Source organism: Loxodonta africana, chromosome 12 (assembly GCF_030014295.1).
Source record: "Loxodonta africana isolate mLoxAfr1 chromosome 12, mLoxAfr1.hap2, whole genome shotgun sequence".
Taxonomy (NCBI): Eukaryota; Metazoa; Chordata; class Mammalia; order Proboscidea; family Elephantidae; genus Loxodonta; species Loxodonta africana.
The window spans coordinates 12,328,055-12,348,200 of record NC_087353.1 but is presented as its reverse complement, the minus strand read 5'-3'; the positions used below and the strand labels follow the sequence as shown (position 1 = coordinate 12,348,200).

Sequence of the window (20,146 nt, the reverse complement as noted above, 5' to 3'; positions counted from 1 at the left end):
AAGGGGATACTGTGTGGTTCAAAATTGGAAAAGGTGTGTGCCAGGGTTGTATCCTTTCACCATACTTATTCGATCTGTATGCTGAGCAAATAATCCAAGAAGCTGGACTATATGAAGAAGAATGTGGCATCAGGATTGGAGGAAGACTCATTAACAACCTATGATATGCACATGACACAACCCTGCTTGCCAAAAAATCTTACACCTCTGTTATATTTTCATGAATGTAATATTAAAAAAAACTTTAACCTCAGGGAAATGAAATAAATTCTACTACCTCAATTGTTGAAATATTACTAACGGTGGGCATTTATTATTGTGGCTGTCCCTTCCTCCATTTTACCAACTTTCCATTTTTTATGAATGGGAAGCCATTCATTTAAAGGCAGAAGTCAGAAACTCTGCATTCCACACTCCGTTGCAGGTAGAATGTATTCATATGACTTGAGTTCTGCTAATTAGATGCATTCATGCAAGATGGCAATTTGAAAGTGAGCAACATAAATAGACAGCCTTGCCTAGGTGTATCTGGTCCTTCAGGGTGTGGCAGAGAAGGAGATTCAGAGAGTCCTAGATGCCAAGCAGAGGCAGCTGTCGTGTGTCTCTTAGAGAAGCTTCTGTGATGTGGTGGGACATTCATTATCCCAGCTACATAGCTCTAGAAGAGTCTGGCTCCCTGGCCCTCCTAAACATTCTGTGCACTGACTATTATTCTTTAATAAATGATTTCTCTGTTGTTTGCAACCAAAAACCCTGTATGACCTTGTTTGATGCTATGAGTTAAAGAGGTCATACTGGAGGAGGGTGGGTTCTAATCCCTTCTGAGTTGTGTGTTATAAAATAGACACAGAGAGATACACACACAACGAGACCAAAGACACCATGTGAAATGTATCTAAAAGCCAAGGAATGCCAAGAAAACGCCTGGGACTACAGAAGCTGAAAGAGACAAGGAAGGATCTTCCCCTAGAGTGGACAGAGAGAGCACGGCCGTGCCAACACCCTGAGTTTAGACATCTAGCTTCCAGAACTGTGAGGCAATAAACTTCTGTCCTTTAAAGTCACCCACTTCGTGGTATTCTGTTACAGGAACACTAGGAAACTACGACGTTCATATACATTTAATTTAGGAGTTTCCTTTAGAATCCAATCCCAATCCCACCCCATCCTGCTTTGTCCTATATAACTCTACTGTCTCTTTTAATCTTTATACTATCAAACAAATCTTTTAACCTATATAAGTAGTCCCTGCCTTACAACGGGGTTCCGTTCTCATGACTCTAATGTAAGTTGTTTCTACGTCGAATAACTTTTTTTTTCTAGGTTTCATTATTATTGTCTTTTATTATCAGCATCTTTATAAATCCGATCTTTGAACATCTGCGAGTAAACATCTGAGAACGATGACATGGGCAAATTACGTGCTGCAACTCTGTATGTAGTACCTATTACTAATGATAAGATGCACACACAAAAAAAAAAAAACCCAACAGATGGCGGTAAGTGCGGTTCATCATAACGGGAATACATCCTTAAGTTGGGGGCTACCTGTACTGAGAGGCGGTATTAAAAAATGAATTGATTAAGCCTAGCAGAAATGCATCGGGATTTAATAGTCATCTTAGACACAGATGGTTTGAATGTCCAGATATCTGCATATGGACTATCTTCTTGTTCCTTCCTATCTGTTGTCTAACTCAGAGGTTCAAAAACCTTAGTGTGCTTAGGTATCACTGTACAGGGCTGAATACCCCAAGCTGTATATGATTTAAGAGGTCCTCAAGGGTAATCTTGACCAGACACATTTTTGCCCCTCCAGCTGAATTCAGAACCCAGCCCTTACACTGGGATCTGCGTGGGAAACAAAGGAATGAAATAGGATTTCGTTCCTCAAGCCCAGTGAGAGGGTAAGACATTAAAATCAGCAAGTAACATTTATTGAGGTCTTATTTTGTCCCAGGTACCATTCAAGGTATTTTATATGCGCTAGCTCCTTTAATCTTCACAATAATCCCTAAAAAAACCCAAACCCGTTACATTGGAGTCCATTCTGACTCATAGCGACCCTATAGGACAGAGCAGAACTGCCCCATAGGGTTTGTAAGGAGTGGCTGGTGGATTCGAACTACTAAACTTTTGGTTAGCAGCCAAATGCTTAACCAAATAATCCCCTAGATAGTATCATTATGACCATTTCATAGATGAGGAAATGGAAGCTTAGCAAGATTAAATAACTCACTCAGAGTCACACAGCCATAAGTGGCTGGCTGAGCCAAGACTCTCTCGGTTCTATCTTTTTCCAAAATCCCAGCTCATAACCACTATGCATTTATCCCTCACAGATACCTTGGGAAAGAAGTTTAGGAAAAAGAAATTATTTGGAGGGTCAGGGAGACCCTGTGGAGATCCTTTAGTTGAGTCCTGAAGGACAGACAGGATTTGACAATCAGAGAAGGGACAGGTGTTCGAAGCAGAGGGAACAACATGTACGAAGTTAAAACAAAAAGTGCGGTATTTATCTGGGGATCAGCAAATCATATGTTTGGTGGGAGGACTGAAGATATGAAGGGGCAGTGTGAAGGCAAAAAAAAAAACTAGGCTGTAAAACATAAGTTAGGGCCAAATTTTGAAGGACCCTGAATGCTGGCTTAAGTACCTGACAGGTAATGGGGAACCATTAAGGATCTTTGACCGGAGATGACAAGAACAGAGCTGCATTTAGAAAGACGAATTGGCAGCAGTCTGTGGGATGAGTTAGAGCTAGCAGAGGCTGGAGGCAATGAGGCCATTAAACTGACAAAGGATCTGAAGCCCAGCGTGGGAATGGAGTTGGAGGGGTGAGTGTCAATGCGAGGTAATGAAATGACCAGTAACTGTTCAGCTCTGTGTGTACACACTCAGTCCCTGCCTCTGCAGCCCTCTGCTGAAACCGCTCTGGGGGGCGAGGAAGGGAGTGAGCAGAGACTGCAGCACGTGAGCCTTAATGCGGGAAATGAACCTGGGTAGGTCCCAGGTTAAGTGGTGATGCTACTCAAGACCATTTCTGAACCTGGTTGCAGAGCAGCTACAGGCTGGTATTCCTGCTTCATTCCCCTCAAAAAATCTATTTAGCAACTTTAAAGAACCTGCAGTAGAATTTTTAAGAGCCAAAACAACAGCTCAGTGACAAAAGCGTGATCTAGAGCATGGATGCATTATCCATGGATGCTTCTGAAGCATGTAACGCGTTGTTCAGGCACCAGGTAAGAAGAGGTTCTAAGGGTAGGAGCCTAAGTCTTCGGAGGCCAGATTTCATCTCAGTGCAAAGAGGCATGGTTAACTTAAACAAAACCAAGTCCTACTGCCCGGCCATCAGGCACTTAGACTCTATCCTCACCACAATCTATGATCAAGAAAGGATTCAGCGTAAAAGACGTATACAAAGAAGACTACAAAATACTACTGTAAGAAACCAAAACAGACCTACATACATGGAAAAACATAGCATGCTTGTGGATAGTAAGACTTAACTTTGTGAAAGTGTCAATACTACCCAAAGCAATCTACTGATACCATGCAATCCCGATCCAAATTCCAACAATATTCTTTAATGAAATGGAAAAACAAATCACCAACTTTACATGGAAAGGAAAGAGGCTAAATAAATAAATAAAACATTATTTAACAAGAAGAACAAAATAGGAGGACTCACACTTCCTGATGTCAGAACCTACTATACAGCCATGGTAGTCAAAACAGCCTGGTATTGGTACAACAACAGACATAGACCAATGGAACAGAACTGAGATGGCAGAAGTAAATCCATCCACCTATGAACAACTTGTCTTTGATAAAGGGTCTAAGTCCATTAAATGGGGAAGAGATAGTCTTCTTAACAAATGGTGCTGGCAAAACTGGATATCCATTTGCAGAAAAATGAAACAGGATCCATACCTCACACCATACAGAAAAACTAACTGCAAATGGATCAGAGTCCTAAATGCAAAACCTCAAAGTATAAAGTTCATGGAAGAAAACACAGAGACAAAGCTAGGGGCCCTAACTTAAGGTATAAATAGGCTCTCAAGCATGACTAAAAATCCACAAACAACAGAAAATAAACTGGGACCTCCTAAAAATTAAATACTTAGGCTCATCAAAAGACTTCTCCAAAAGAATAAAAAGGAACCTATGCGCTGGGAAAAAATTTTTGGCAATGACATACCTGACAAAGGTCTAATATCTAAAATTTATAGAAAGCTTTAAGACCTCAACAACAAAAAGATAAATAATCCAATCAAAAAATGGACAAAAGACATGAACAGACAATTCACCAAAGAAGACATTCGGGCGGCTAACAAACATGAAGAGATACTCGCAATCAACCATTAGAGAGATGCAAACCAAAACTACAATGATATACCATCTCACCTCAACATGACTGGCACTAATCAAAAAAAACCCCAGAAAACAACAAATGCTGGAGAGGTTGTAGAGACACTGAATCTCTTATACACTGTTGGTGGAAAAGTAAAATGGTACAGCCACTGTGGAAAATGGTATGGCAAGTTCTTAAAAAGCAAGAAATTGAAATACCATATGACCAAGCAATTCCACTCCTAGGATATACGCTAAAGCGATAAGAGCTGTGACAATGAATAGGCACGTGCACACCCGTGTTCGCTGCAGCATTATTTACAATAGCAAAGAGATGGAAACAACCTAAGTGCCCATCAGTGGATGAATGGATGAACAAATTGTGGTACGTACATACAATGGAGTATTATACAAAGAAAAAGAGTAATGATAAATCAGTGAAACATCTCACAACATGGATGAATCTGGAGGACATTATGCTGAGTGAAATAAGTCAACAACAAAAGGGCAAATATTGTATGAAACCAGTATTATGAAAAATCAAGAAAAGATTTACATACAGAAAGAAACATTCTTTGACGGTTACCAGGGAAATTCGGTCTCCTTCTTTTAGAAAGAACAACATGCAGTGGCTGTGGGTTAGAAGTGCTTAGCAGCCAAGTGGTTAACTATTGTGCCACCATGATTCCTTAGATAAGACCATAGTTTTTCTTCTTTGACCCTCCTGCTTTTGTCATCTCTGGCTGCCATGAGTAGGTTTGGTGGAGGTGTATATGAGTAAATTGTGTGTGTGCGCTGCTGTGGAAGAAGACAATGAAGGGATCAAGAAGCAGGAGCATAGTATGAACTATTAGTTAAGAGAACCATGGGCTCTAGGGTCAGAGAGATGATGTTCAAACTCCTGCTCCACCATCATCCATGTGACCTCCTGTAGGCATTACTGGTGGGACCTTGGGTAGGTTACTTAGTCATGTGGAAGCCTCAGTTTGCATATCTGTAAAATAGGGCTAATAATACCCATGAGGTTAAAAGGTTCGGTACAGTACCTGGGTCATCTATTATTATTAACCGGTCATTGCTCGCTCTTCCTTTCTCCGTTCCCAGTTTAGGGATGTTGAGTCAGCTAAGTTGAAATAAAATTCTTCACGGTTTTTGTGGATAATTGTGGATAATTTTCTACCTATAACAGGACTGTTTCTAAAGTAATCAGTTCCAGTGTCTCAGCTGAAAATCTAGGCAAATTCGCATTTAGCAATCAGCTTCACAGTCATAATGTCAAAGCCAGCAGGACTTAATAGTCACAGAGGGACTATGATAAAGACCTAAACCTGTTAATGGTCGCAGAAATGTAGATTGAAATATCTCCTGTGCTATTTCTTATATTTACCAAACTAAAACTAAATACTAGGTCACCAGGTAGAGAATTTGTCAGAGTGAAGTTTAACCTCTTATTACACGACTATCCATTTTAGCTCACTCATTTGGTGCAACAGGGGTACCTGAAGGAAAATCCGTCCAATCCCGCTCAGCAGCTGAGGCTCCTGCTCTGGGTAACATTTGATGACTGCGTGGTAGGCCTCGACGGCCAGCACGTAATCCTGTGGGAAGAAAGACCAAAAAGGACTTTTCAAAGTTAAAGCAATCACTCTGTTCTACACATGGAGAAGAGCACAAACACATGTAGACTTATAAAGAGACAACACGTTAACACAGATGTGATAGTAGAAAACTCAACATCAGACACTTGGTCTCTGAGGTAAGTGACGAGCTTTCTCCTGACGGCCACGTCAAACCAAGATTCTAAGTTCTGTTTGTAACTGTGGTTGGTGTGTGCTGTGAAGGTGATCAATGTGACAGAGTAGAACTGCCCCACAGGGTTTCCTAGGCTGTGATCTTTATGGGCACATTGCTGGGTCTTCACTACCCTGGAGTTGCCGGTGGGCTTGAACCACCAACCTATTGGTTAGCAGCTCAGCACTTAACCATTGCATCACCTGGGCTCCTCATTTGTATCTACCAAAAAAAAAAAACCCAAACCCACTGCCGTAGAGTCGATTCCGACTCGTAGTGACCTTATAAGATAGTAGAACTACCCCATAGGGTTTCCAAGGCGCGGCTCGGGGATTTCAACTGCTGACCTTTTGGTTAGCAGCAGAGCTCTTAACCACTGTGCCGCCAGGGCTCCCATTTGTAACCAGAGAAGGTGAAATCCGTTCTTTCAGTGAGGGACTAGCTGAGCAGTTTCTGGTCCTTTACTTAGACCTGTGAGTCTTTATTTCTGCTTCCATCTTCTAAGTAGCGTTAGTATTTCAACTAGATTATGGCTCTTTCTTTCCTGACAAAATTATTCAGTGAACTGGTGAATTCTGTCCCCAAATAAAAAAAAAATACACGTGCCAAATTTATTAACAGTATCTCTTAAACATTTTCTATGTTAGAAATTGAGATAAAATCCTTAAATGTAAACAAACTGCCCAGTCCCCCATCTCCCAACAACACTACTTAGATGAGTGTGCATATAATTCTAGGTCATGCCTATCTTAGAATTCTTAAATGTTATTTGTTCTCTACAGTAAATGAGAAATTCCTACCATTTTAGAAACATGTATAAAGGATTTGCTAGCTATTGTACTTGGCATTTGTATTCGTTGTACCTTTTTAAAAATTTTTTATTGTTTTAGGTGAAAGTTTACAGTGCAAGTTACTCATTAAAAAATCTATACACAAATTGTTTTGTGACATTAGTTGTAATCCCCACCATGTGTCAGCACTCTCCCCCTTTCCCTTTACACCCCATGTTTCCTTTGTCTGTTCATCCAGGCTTCCTGTCCTGTCTTTGCTTTGGGGCAGGTGTTGCCCATTTGGTCTCATATACTTGATTGAACTAAGAAGCACATTCCTCACGTGTGTTATTGTTCGTTTTATATGCCTGTCTGCTCTTTGGCTAAAGGTAGATGTCGGGAGTGGTTTCAGCTGTGAGTTAGCAGGGTGTCTAAGGACCATAGTCTCAGCGGTTCCTCCAGTCTCTGTCAGACCAGTAAGTCTGATCTCTTTTTGTAAATCTGAATTTTGTTCTACATTTTTCTCCCGCTCTGTCTGAAACCTTCTATTATGATCCCTGTCAAAGCGGTAGGTGGTGGTAGCCGGGCACCATCTGGTTCTTCTGGGCTCAGGCTGGTGGAGGCCATGGTTCATGTGGTCCATTAGTCCTTTGGACTGCTATTTTCTTTGCGTCTTTGGTTTTCTTCATTTTCCTTTGTTCTGAACATGATGGAACCAATAAGAATATTTTCTTTATGAACTATGTTATGCCAGTTGACCTAGATGTCCCTGGAGAACATAGTACCCAGCCCTCAACCCCAATAACTTGGTCCCTCAAGGTGTTTGGATGCATGTAGGAAGCTTCTATGATTTTGCGTTGGTCAAGCTGTGCTGACTTCCCCTATATTGTGTGTTGTCTTTCCTTTCACCAAAGTTAATGCAAAGTACTTTCATCTATAGTTCTCGTTTGATTCTCATACACAGTAGTATCCTCCACAATGTACTGCAATGACTGGTTCCTGTGTCCCCTCCTCAAGGGCAAGGACTGTGCTGGGATCATCTTAGTATTCATCTGCCCAACTCACCCACAGTGCTTCTACTAGGCACCTGGCTGGTATCTGGTGAATGAAAGCCCTATTGGCCAAAAGCAAGAAGGGCAGGTACCATTCACCTTTTCTACGTGTAGATGGTGTCATGTCAATATCACATGGCCTACAACTGTCAGTCCCATCTCAAGCCTGCTAACAAATCCAGGGTTCTTTCGATAATGATAGTGATAAATTTATTGAGTGAGTTCTATGTATCAAACATTATGCTAAACGTTATATTATCATATTTAGCTACAGCACATGGCCAGAAATAAATATGGCCACCAGTGGTATTTTGCTCCTAATTTATTCATTGTAAAATCCCAGCAGATACTTTCATTTCTTTTTTCTTCTACATTTTCAGTTTTATCCAAACTGGGACTTGGAGTTACTAGTTTGCTAATTGGGATGTTATAAAGAAAGACAGACGACAAGTAAAATTCCAGTTTGGCAGAAAAAAAAAAAATTAGAAGACTTGTTCCAGTCTAGTACCTTTAAGTGCAGCTCATTAAAACTAATTTTATTCAAGGCATGATGCTCATGAGGAGCCAGACGGCATATACCTTAGTCGTCCTTTCCTACTACTTCTTGCTGTCAGTGCCGACTGTGGCAGGGCTGTCCTGTGTCTAGTTTTGCGTGTGTGTGTGTGTGCGCACACACTGTGAGATCCCTCACCCAGAGAAGACAGCTATTCCCACTGTTTTTTGGACCAATACCTACGTCCTTGCAGTACTTAAAGCTACAGCTGAGGATAGCTGTGGCATCCTTATTGCAGCTTCAGGGCCTGCACTCAGAGCCTCTAGTTCTGATTTAGAAAAGTTTAGTGGGGAAGAGGCACTGCTTTTATGCTGAGAGGCAGTATCCCACTGGCTACAACTTCTGCCCTGGCAGCTTTGAGGTAGGTAGGTGACAGGTAGGCCAAGCCACACAGGTAACCAGCAACAGCAGCAGTACTATCTAGACTTCCTGAAGGTGGGTCTGGCTGCCCCACAGGACACCTAATAGCATCCATCACAATGACACCTAATAGCATCCATCACGACGGCAACCATTGGTTAAAATCTAACACATGCTCCTTACTTTCGGTTTATAGGTAACAAAAGACGAATTCTGACTTCTTTTTTTAAAATTAATTAGCGCTTTAGCATCACTGGGCATGCCCAGGGCCTGTCCCCAAGGCTCCATTCACCTAACTGCACTCTGGGCTTAGACGGCCCACTATATGCCAGAGTCAGGGAGTGGACTGTAGTCTGCAGGGAAGGGGAAGTACAATCAGGGCCCAGGGACCAGTGCCATTACTTGAACAATTTTCCGTTTCAGTTCGCAAGGTCAGGAATCACTGTTTCTGAAGGTAATTTGATCCTGGAAACGGCAGGTTTTCAAAAACCGAGCAATTATTCTGATGGAAAAAGTTATTCTATCTTTGATTAAAAGGCTGCTCTCCTAGGATCCACTGCTCAGGAGGCACATGAGAACGCGAACTCTAGACAAGCGGACCAGACAATAGAAGGAAGCAGGAACCTGGGGATAAACCTCCTCCAATATGGATTCCGGGGATGCTGCACCGGCCTGGGTGCAGTGGTGGATGGTGGGTCCCTCAGGCTGGACCAGGAGGTCCGCCCAGGCCGCCCAGCATAACCAGGTGCCTATCACCAAATAAGCCACCGCATGATTGTGTCAGGGCGCTTCCGTCAGCTGATCACTATTTGATAAAACTGCTTATTCATTGGAGGCGGAGGAAATATGACTACTTGAAGGGAAAATGGCTAAAGCTAGCTCTTCAGAGGGTCTTAATTTACTCCCCACAGATCATATGGATTTGGCTTTGAAAACGGATACGAACGACTTGCTTAAAGGGACCAATCTATGAGTCCAATCTTCACTCCTTTTCCTTTGGCAGCTACGCTTGCTTAGTGGCTGTGAAACTAGACTCACACCCATTTCGCAGCCGGAAAGGACTTGTGTAACTTAAGCAAGAAGAAAGGTGACTTATGCGACCGCCCTCCCCTCTGCTTGAGAGACCAACATGGTGGCATGTGCGGCGTGGGTGGGCTCTAGGGGACAGCCCGAGGTCAGCGGACTCCGGGGCACGCGGGCAGGCCTAGGCACGCCGGCAGAACGATGTGCGGCGTGGGTGGGGTCCTGGGGACAGCCCGAGGTCAGCGGACCCCGGGGCACGCGGGCAGGCCTAGGCACGCCGGCAGAATGCGCGCACGCGCACACATATGGTTTCCAGTGTAGGCGCCTTAGTTCAACTGTGAAGCCTGAGGACAGGAGGTAACATTTGAAATGTGAGCTGCCTTGGAATACATCCAACTGTGTCCTTGGAGGATATTATGCAGATATTTGGGGCTGAAACATAAGAATTTATTTCTCATCATTAAAAAGTTAAATGAATGTTTATTTCACTCTAATAGGAATGTTATTCAAAATAATTAAATGGCTGATTAAATAACTCATTGTTAGCCCATACGAATAATTTAATTAAAACCATGCTCCTGTATATGAAAACAACACAATGTTGCAATATTATGTACCCTCACTAGATGGCAACAGACTGCATATGCTTGGGTCAAACTTAATTGCAATTTTTTCACTCTTTTTATTTTTTAACCCACTAAAATGAAAGATTCATTTGAACTTTCAAATTAGATTGTACTCATTGTAAAAGTATTTTTGAAACACAATAATATGTTCTAACCATGTAGGCAGAATACTTACATTTGGTACCTGGTGTTATTATTAACACTAGCATACGACAAAGACAGGCATTTTTAGTCTATATTTTTCTATTAATGTGTCTTAAAATTACAAATAACAACCACCAGTGGAATAGGTAATTTGATTCTCTGAGGTGTGTGTAGCTCCATAATTTAATGAAACAACAGCACAATGAATTTACAATTTGTTCTTTTTTTTTTTTTTTGAGAAAGAATGTTCTGGAAAGCTGGGTGAATTTTAGGTGAAGCTGAAAATGTCCTTTAGGGGTGAAGCCACTATCAGAGATTGCTCGGATGCCTCGGTGGGAGACTTCAGGGTTGGCTACAATCTGGATGGTTGGGGAGGATGACCTGCTTTTGGAGGGGCAGAGGAGAAAGGCCCCTGGTGCTTTGTGAAATTGTGTGCTTACTGCCAAAGGCTAAGTTGTTGGGGAAGCAAGCTCCACCTGCCCGAACAGTGTGCTTGGAGGATGGCTGAAGGACGCGGGGCTTGTTACTCACTTTTATTTAGAGGCAGACAAGACCCCCTGAAGAAATCAAAGGAGCAATGGGCAAGTAAGAAGAAGCAGCAGAAAGGGATGGAAAGGAGGAAAAGAATGAGGAATAAAAACACTGTGTAGGCAAGTGACCTTATCAGAAATATTTCAGCCATGTGGAAACGGAAAGAAAAAAAAAAATCTTCTGAGCAAAGACACAGAATTCCTTAAAAACTGTATTGTCCTTTACCCAATGTGTTCAAAGAGAGAGGAGAGAGCTGCACTGAGTGTCAGAGCTGGGAGGTATTTCAAAGATTTTTAAAGGGGGAGTCTGAAGCTCACAGATGTGAAGAGGCTGCTTCAAGGTCACTCGCTACAGAAAAAGAATATGATTTTTTACAACTTCCTGTCCACATTTCCAATATCACACAAGTATAGAAGGATGCACAGAAACCAGAGAACACCACGAGGGGAATTCTGTGCACACCCATGGCTGGCCCGTTCTAAAGCCCGATGCAGGCTACCATCTTCTTCTGGAATTTATATCCATACCTAACTCCCCTTCCAGCCATGCCAAAGGACAGGATCATCTTAGAAGGCTGCTGAGGGAGGGAGTCCATGTATAAAGTGACCAGAGCTGCCATGTCAGGGTTAAAAAATAGAACTCTCTGAGCAAATTTCTCCACTTGGTAAATTGCCTGCTCTGCCCTACTGAAAATCAAGCTCCGAATGACCTTGGGCAGCTTGAGAACTGGGAGTGTGGGAGGAGTTATGATCTCTGTCTTATAATAGCTGAGAAGGTGTTAATGGTGCTGCTGTGGGGTGTTCCCTGCTAATTGATTCCTATAGCAGCAGTGAGGCTTCAGTCCCTACAGCTGGCAGGCGGTGCCACCTGCCTGCTCAGCACCAGGACATCCTGATTCCTAGGACAGAAGGTGAGCGCAGGCGTGGGTTGCTGCAGCTTTTTCAAACAAAGAGAGAAGCCAAAAAACGTGGTTGGGTGTGCTGGGGAGGGTTGCTGGGAGGAAGAGAATAGACTGGTGAAAAACAAGTGACTGACAAGCCCAGCTCAGCCTCCTGTATTTTTAAGCTGCTTCCTTAGGAGCTGAAAGCTCCGGGATGAAGTCCTAAAAGCGAGGGCTTGTGGAAACCTGTCTTTAGGTGTCATAAGCATCAGTCAGAAAATCAAATCGAGACAAGAAAAAAAAAAAAAACCTCTCCTAAGACGGTTAGAACAAAAGGATACCTTTCTAGGATGGAATTCAGAGAAAACTGAGATAGGAAGAGAGAGAAAATGAAAATGAATAATGATTTTAATTAAATCATTTAGACCCACGTTTGAACAATTAAATTTGAAAATGTAAATTCTGCATTCTGTTAAATTTCAATATAAATTAAAAGGATATTTAGCCCCAGAGTGTCTTACTGAACTGTCTGTTAAATAAACTATTACTTGGTTGAACTTATTCTCTGCTTAAGCAAACCTTCACATTGACTATGGAAGCTTTTTCTTACCAGAATGTACAAGCAATTCCCTTGCAGTTTTCTTACTGACATCCTATTCTAGAATATACGGTAGCTCTGCAGTTCCTGCCACCCACGTACCTTCATCATTAGCAGACAGTTTGCCATAGAGTACAGCACCCGGCCCAGGCGTGACCTCCACAGCTGAACAGAGGCTGCAAAATAAGAGCAGCTTGTGAATGTGCACAAATAAATTAGAGGTTCTTTCTAGCCATCAATTATTGGGTCCTGTGAATTCTGATTTAAAAGATCCCTCTTGTTAACACCACTGGATTTTAGCCTAGAATTTTTAATGTGCTGCCGCACTGCACTGTGAGACAGAAAATACAGCACCTCTCACAGGGACTAGCCCGCAGTTAGTTCTAGGGATAGAACGTTTGCATAAATGATGCAGCTACAAAAAACAGTAGGGCAACCGCGCTCCGCAGTTAGTTCAGACAAAGGATTAAATTACCCAGCCAAGAGCCACGTTTCTAAACTTAAGACCCACAGAAAATAAGCAAATCCAGTGTAAACGACGATGCCCAGCTGCCTGCAGTCATGTCATTTAATGGTAGAAAAGTTAATCAGCTGGGAAAGCGGCCGGATCAGGGCGGCCGGGGAGAGAATCTCAAAGCTGAACCCACGCGAGCCGAGCTCCCTGGGACGGGCACCAGCGGCAGATCTCTTCAGCGACATTGTCAGAACAGCGGCGGTTTTACTCTGCTTTAGTTACCAGTGACTCTGCGTCACGTCACCTACGTTCTCAAGGCCTCAGTTACTCGATCTGTTAAATGGAAACAATAATTCTTGTCCTATCTACTTTACGGGCTTTTGTGAGGATCAGCTGTGATAATAGGTATAAAAGTGCTACCAGAAGTAAGGCAGGATGATGAAGATGATGATGTGAACACAAAATCCAAACAGCCTCTCCAAATGGCATCTACAGAGCAGTGGTATGCTGTAAACTCATGTGCTGCTGGGGACATTTTTCAACACCTCTACATGGGGTCGTCAGGAGCTGGAATTGACTTGACGGCAGGTGGCTGGTCCTACAGGAATGTTTTCTTCCTCAGGGCATCTGCTGCCACACGTAACAACCTACTCCTTGAGCCCAGTCCATCACAGACTTTACCTCCTTCTCCCACATATCTAGTAGTTATCAGCCATCTTTCCAATCTGGGTCTAAAGCTGGAGGGTCCATCTATTCTAGCTGTTTTCACACTAGGCTTCTTGGATTCTTCCGGAACTGTGAAGCTGCCCTGAGGGTGAGGGGAGGGCTCCCACGTCTCTCATGGCAGCAGCTCAAATTGTATCTGTTTATACACTAGGATTATTAGGAGTAAGGCTTGGTTTGAAGATAGGGCTGGTTTTAAACCCTTTATTGGTAAGTAAATGGAGGCCCAGAGAGGCTAGCTGCCATGTCCAGTGCTCTTCACTCCACTGCTCTGTCCACTTCCTTTCTACGAGGAATCCCACATTCAGTATTCAGAAACCTGAACACACCATTAGCAATGCCAGATGAGCAGGGGCCATGGTTCACAAACAAATGGCAGGGGGCACACCTGCCCCTTCATCAGACATCTCAGAGCCAGAGGTTAGGTTTACCTTCTACACCATCTATCTCAGGACCAGATCAGTAGGTCCCGGGGCCTTGGTGGAGCAGTGGTTAAGCATTTGGCTGCTAACCAATAGGTTATCAGTTCGAATCCACCAGCTGCTCCTTGGGAGCCCTATGGGACAGTTCTACTCTGTCCCATAGGGCCGCTACAAGTGACAGCAATGGGTTTGGAACATAGTTTTAGTGACGAAAGCTCAGTGAGTGTGCCTTATACTGACCAACATACCTACTGAAATTTACCTTACGTCTCCTGCCACTATCAATGGTCAATTGTGAGAAAACAATCACCTAGAAATTATGTTTATTCTGGGCATGCTTAAGAAGAACACAAAAATAATTGCTAGAATTAAGAACTTAACTCACTTTGCCTTTCAGCAATTAAAAATACATTAGCGGCTTATATTCCCCTTATAACATTATTTTTGTGACAAGAAGAAATTCTGAACAGTATCTTAATGAATGTGAAATGTGGATGGTCTCAACGAATGGCAGATTTGTTCTGATTATCTCTACAGATTTCTTTTTAGCTTTGATTCTTCCCAATTCTCCTTTAGGTAAATCTGTTTATCCATGTGACTCTTTGTTAGGTTTCCAGGAATTACCTTCTGATGTCTAATACCCCTCTGCTTGTTTGCAATGAAATGGGAACCCCAATGGGAATAAAATGACACGGGTGCAATGTTGGAGAGTATCTGGGATGTCCAAGGATTAACTGTCACTGGAGTCCTGGCGGTGCAATGGTTAAGAGCTATGGCTGCTAACCAAAAGGTTGGCAGTTCAAATCCACCAGCCACTCCTTGGAAACCCTATGGGGCAGTTCTTCTCTGTCATATAGAGCTGCTAGGAGTTGGAATCCACTTGATGGCAATGGGTTTCTCTCCTTCAGACCTAGGTAATTTACTTGTAGTTAAATTACTGAAACAGAGAGACACACACATACACACACACAGAGTTATTTGGGGTTTCCTAAACAAAGGACATTTTTATTCAAAACCTAATTGTAGCCCAGTCCTGTTGACTACAGCTGGCCAACATCTTTTCACCCACACCACTCTGCCCATTCCCACTCCCATGAGTATGGTTCAGGGTCTCATTATATCCCTGGTTTACCGGAATAGCTTTCCACCTGGCATCCCATCTCCCAGGCTCTCTCCTCTCCAAACTACCTCTTCTTTTTCTGGCACATTAATCTTCTCAAAGCACAGCGTCAGAGGAAACTCAGCCCTTGCCAGTGCAATACATGTCAACCAGCCTTTAGAAAGCCTACATGTGTCAGGCATACACAGATGTGTAGGACAGAGTCCTTGAACTCAAGGAGGAGTTTTTATGCAGTGGGAGAGAAAGCTATACAAATAATGAAATGACATACGTGTAGAGAGGCTACACTGAGGAAGGAGTGATTAAGATGAGAGGGGACCTTTCTGGGGAGGTAATATCGGAGTTGGGTTTTGAAATATGATTAGCGGTTCATCCCCTCCCTAATGTATTCAACATATCGCAGCTAGAATGCAAATCTGCTCATGCCCCCAGCTGGGAGCTGACCCTTTCACGATTTCCATTGCTTTTAAGATAAAGACCAATATCCTTAGTGTAGTCCCCGAGGCCCCTATTTTTCTCTTCAGCCTCATTTTGTAACACTCTCCAACTGACTCACCAGCTTGCTTTTAGTACTATGCCCCCTCATGCCACAAGGCTGTATACTCCATCCCCCCTTCCCACCCCCTAGCTTAAACTCCAACTTGTCTTTGAGATCTCAGGTCAAGCATTACTTCCACAGGAAAGGCTTCTCAGATTCCCCAGTCTAGGCAGGTTCCTTTCCTACATGTTTTCTCAGAATCACACAACTTTCTTCATAGCACTTAGCCCAGCTTGTCATTTCACTTCTATTTGTACAATTATTTGATTAACGTATGTCTTCTCCCACCAGGTGGTGGACTTCGTGTGAGCATAGCCCTTGGCTTAGTGGAAAAAGAAACGAGAAAGTGAATGAGTGAATGAATTATTGAATAAGGCAAAATGAAAGGAGAATGAGAGAAAGTTAAAAAAAAAAAACAACTTTGGGGAGGGGGCTACAGCTTTTGATAATTATTTAATTAAAAAAGAATATCACCCACCTACCTTGTCTGTTCTCTTGTGTAATGTTACTCATGCTCCCATCTTCAGCTAAGCCTTGCTCCAAATTTGTTAGAATCTGAAGGAATTTAAAAGAAGATCAACAAGATCATAAAAAATGAATGTTTCTAGTCTTTGTCTTGATATACTCTAGGTAAAGTAAATTTCTCTGTATGGAAACCAATTTGTCAAGGAATGTCTCACACGGAGACGTTTAAAACATTGCTGGTTACTACCAGAGTGAGAGCCACGGCGTAAAGGAAGAGGGAAACCTGTTCTCTAGTGGATGGTGGAGTTTGGGTTTATGATGCCCATAATGCGTTAGGAGATATATACATGGGATACACACACAGACACACACACATCTATTTTTTTTAATTGTATTTGATTGTTGTTCTCGTTGAGAATATACACAGCAAAACATACACAGATTCAACAGTTTCTACATATACAATTCAGTGACATTGATTACAGTCTTCAGTTGTACAGCCATTCTCGTGGTCCTTCTCTGAACTGTTCTTCTCCCATTAACATAAACTCACTACTCCCTAAGGTTCCTATCTAATCTTTCCAGTTACTGTTGTCAGTTTGATCCCATATAGTTCTTAAAAGAGCAAAATGATCACGGCAGATATTTTTTTACTAGTTAAGCTAAACTATTGTTTGGTTTTAAGAAGACTTCAGGGGATATTTTTGGTTTAAGATTTAAAGATTATCTCATGGCGTTTCAGGGGTTCATCTAAACTTCATGGCTCCAGGAAGTCTGCAGTCTATGAAAATCTGAAATTCTGTTCTTCATTTTCTCCCTTTTGATCAGGACTCTTCTATAGAATCTTTGATCACAAGTGTTCAAAGGAGGCAGTTGTTCACGAAGGCAATTAGCCACACATTCCATATCCTCCTCCCATTCCCTACTCTCCTTTTCTGTTGCTTCAGGTGAACAGAGAATTGGTGTGCCTTGCATGGCTGCCTGTAAGCTTTTAAGGCCCCAGGTACTAGGCAAAGAACTAGGAGGCAGAACAGAAGCACTAAACATTATTTTTTAGGCCAATTAACTGGGATGTCCCATAAAATGATAACCCTAAACCTCCAAACCAGGGAGCCAAATCCCATGGCAGCCTCAGCAGCTACTTTTTTTTTTTTTGTCATCGTTATAAATATATCTATCATACAACTTATGCCATGTATGTGTGTGATTTATTGACAGCACTTGTAATAACGGGCTGTGCAACCCCTACCCTTAATCAATGTATTTTTCCACCACTGTAAACTGAAACTCAGTACTCCAAAAGCAATACCAAAAAAAAAAAAAAAAACCAGATCCATTACCGTCGAGTCAATTCTGACTCATCGCGACCCTATAAGCAATAATCCGCCCTCCTGCCCCTGGTAAGCACTAACAAACTTTGGTCTCTATACCTTTGCCTTTTCTTGTCTTTTTCTATAAGTCAGGTCATACGATATTAGTCCTCTTGTGACTGACTGATTTTGCTCAGCATAATGTCTTCAGGCTCCATCCCTACTACAGCACGTATCAAGACTGCATTTCTCCTACTGGCTTAGTGGTATTCCATTGTATATATGGAGCACATCTTGTTCATCTACTGATGGGCATTTAGGTTGTTTCCACCTTTTGGCTATCGTGAATAGTGCTGCAGTGAACACTGGTGTACAAGTCTCTTCTTCAGTCTCTGTTTTCAAGTCTTTCGGGTATATACCTAGGAGTGGAATTGCGGGGTCATATGGTAATTCTGTTTTTAGTTTTTTGAGGAACTGTCACATTATTTTCTACAATGGTTGTACCATTTTATTTTATTAAAAAAAAAAAGTATGTTATACATGAGAATGGTTTTTAAGTTCTGTGTAAATAGCAGTCTTATGCCTCAAGGGTGCTGCTGCCTCTTTTAATATACAAAATAAATTTTGTGTAATTGTCACTTGACACAGTTTTTACTGTTTGGTTAATAACTTTCAGTTGCTTCTTTTGTCAACTGAACTAAGAGAAGCTGTTGGTTTCCCTTGCAAGAAAAGGAGCTGTTGCCAGTAGTTTGGATAGAGAAAAAAAAATTTTTTTTGAAGGACAGGATGACGAGAAAAAAAAGGGTTTAAGAGGAAAGACTATTTGCTAGGGAAAAAAATGTCACTCTAAAAAAGGTTATATTACAGTACTGTGATTATGGACTTTAGACCATCTGGTTTTGGGGAAAAGAAAATCCTTTCATTATTAGATCATGTTGCCAATTAACGTTTCCCCAAACTACTACCCATCCCTCAAGTGGCAAGGTGTGCAGCATAATGAAGAAACCTGCTTTGGTTTCTCATCTGCCCAGCTCTCCAGTCTACGCAATCATCAGGCCAAAAGTGGACCTTTCCTCAACTGCTCTAGAGTCCTTTAGCAATACTCATTATTTAATACAAGTTAGAGGGCAAACTGCTGTGAAGACGAAGGCACCCCCCACCCCCCGCCACCCCTTAATAGCTATCTGATGTTACCTTGATGACTCAGAGGACACACTTGAGGTTTAAAATTATAACCTTGAGGAGAAGAATCTAGTTGGTCTAAACCAGGTCAAATACTGTTTTTCAGCTCATTTGTCTTTTGACAAATGATCATAAAAACAGAAACGGTTACCATTAAATTAAATTCCCTCGGGTTAGAAGGGGGAGGATAGGAAACGAGAGAAGGGATAAGAATTACAGGAGAAGAAAAGCAAGGATTGTGAATGGGCCTGAGCCTCCGAATCACCAGTAGAGCCTATAGAAACTAAAGATGACATTGTCCCTGCCCCGACATTCTGATTCAGTAGGGTCATAAACTCTGATGCAAAGGAAGGCATCTGCATTTAACAACAAAACAAAAGACTTTTCACCCAGGCTTGAGACATCAGAATCCCTGAGACAGACTGTAGAGATCTTGAGGGTAAGATGTGTATTTGATCTGTGTGTCTCACCACTGTGGTTGATCACGAAACACTGCTGAGTCATGAGAATATCTTTTCGCAGAAAATGTCCCAGCACTTCTGAGATGTTTCCATAGCCTATTTATAGGGTCACTATGAGTGACAATCTACTCAACGGCAACGGGTAGATATTTATTGGAAACCCTGGTAGCGCAGTGGTTAAGAACTATGGCTGCTAACCAAAAAAGCAATGGGTATTTATTGGAAACCCTGGTAGCACAGTGGTTAAGAGGTATGGCTGCTAACCTAAAGGTTGGCAGTTCGAATCTACCAGGCACTCCTTGGAAACAATATGGGGCAGTTCTACTCTGTCCTATAGGGTCGCTATGAGTCGGAATCTACTCGATGGCAGTAGGTTTGGTTTGGTTTTTTATGGGGCATAGTTATCGTCATGGATTGAATTGTGTTCCCCCCAAATATCTGTCAACTTGGCTAAGTCACGATTCCCAGCATCGTACGAGTGTCCACCGCTCTTGTCATCTGATGTGATTTCCCTGTGTGTTGTAAACCCTATCACTGTGATGTAGTAAGCTGCACTAGTGGCAGTTATGTTAATGAGACCCACGAGATCAGATAGTGTCCTAAGCTAATCTCTTTTAACATATAAAAGAGAGAAGCAGAGAGACACGGGGGACCTCATACCACCAAGAAAGCAGCAGTGGGAGCACAGTATGTCCTTCGGACCTGAAGTTCCTGTGCTGAGATGCTCCCAGACCAAGAGAAGGCTGATGACAAGGACCGTTCTCCAGAGCTGACAGAGAGTGAAGGC

The 20,146-nt window shown here is 42.4% G+C and overlaps 1 protein-coding gene across 12 annotated transcripts in view; it reads right to left on the bottom strand.

Moving 5' to 3' along the window:
- TRAPPC12 (trafficking protein particle complex subunit 12) overlaps nucleotides 1–20,146 on the bottom strand; it is a 113,900-nt gene that overhangs the window by 12,828 nt on the left and 80,926 nt on the right. For 7 of the 12 annotated variants that reach the window (XM_023550401.2, XM_023550399.2, XM_010591889.3 and 4 more), the window contains 3 exons: nucleotides 16,424–16,496; nucleotides 12,787–12,860; nucleotides 5,856–5,954 (listed from right to left, as the gene is read on the bottom strand). In XM_023550401.2, coding sequence (XP_023406169.1) covers nucleotides 5,856–5,954; nucleotides 12,787–12,860; nucleotides 16,424–16,496 — 246 coding nt within the window. Of the gene's footprint in view, nucleotides 1–5,855; nucleotides 5,955–12,786; nucleotides 12,861–16,419; nucleotides 16,497–20,146 lie in introns of all 12 variants that reach the window. The other 5 variants (XR_010323539.1, XR_010323540.1, XR_002786259.2 and 2 more) reach the window with 3 other exon arrangements.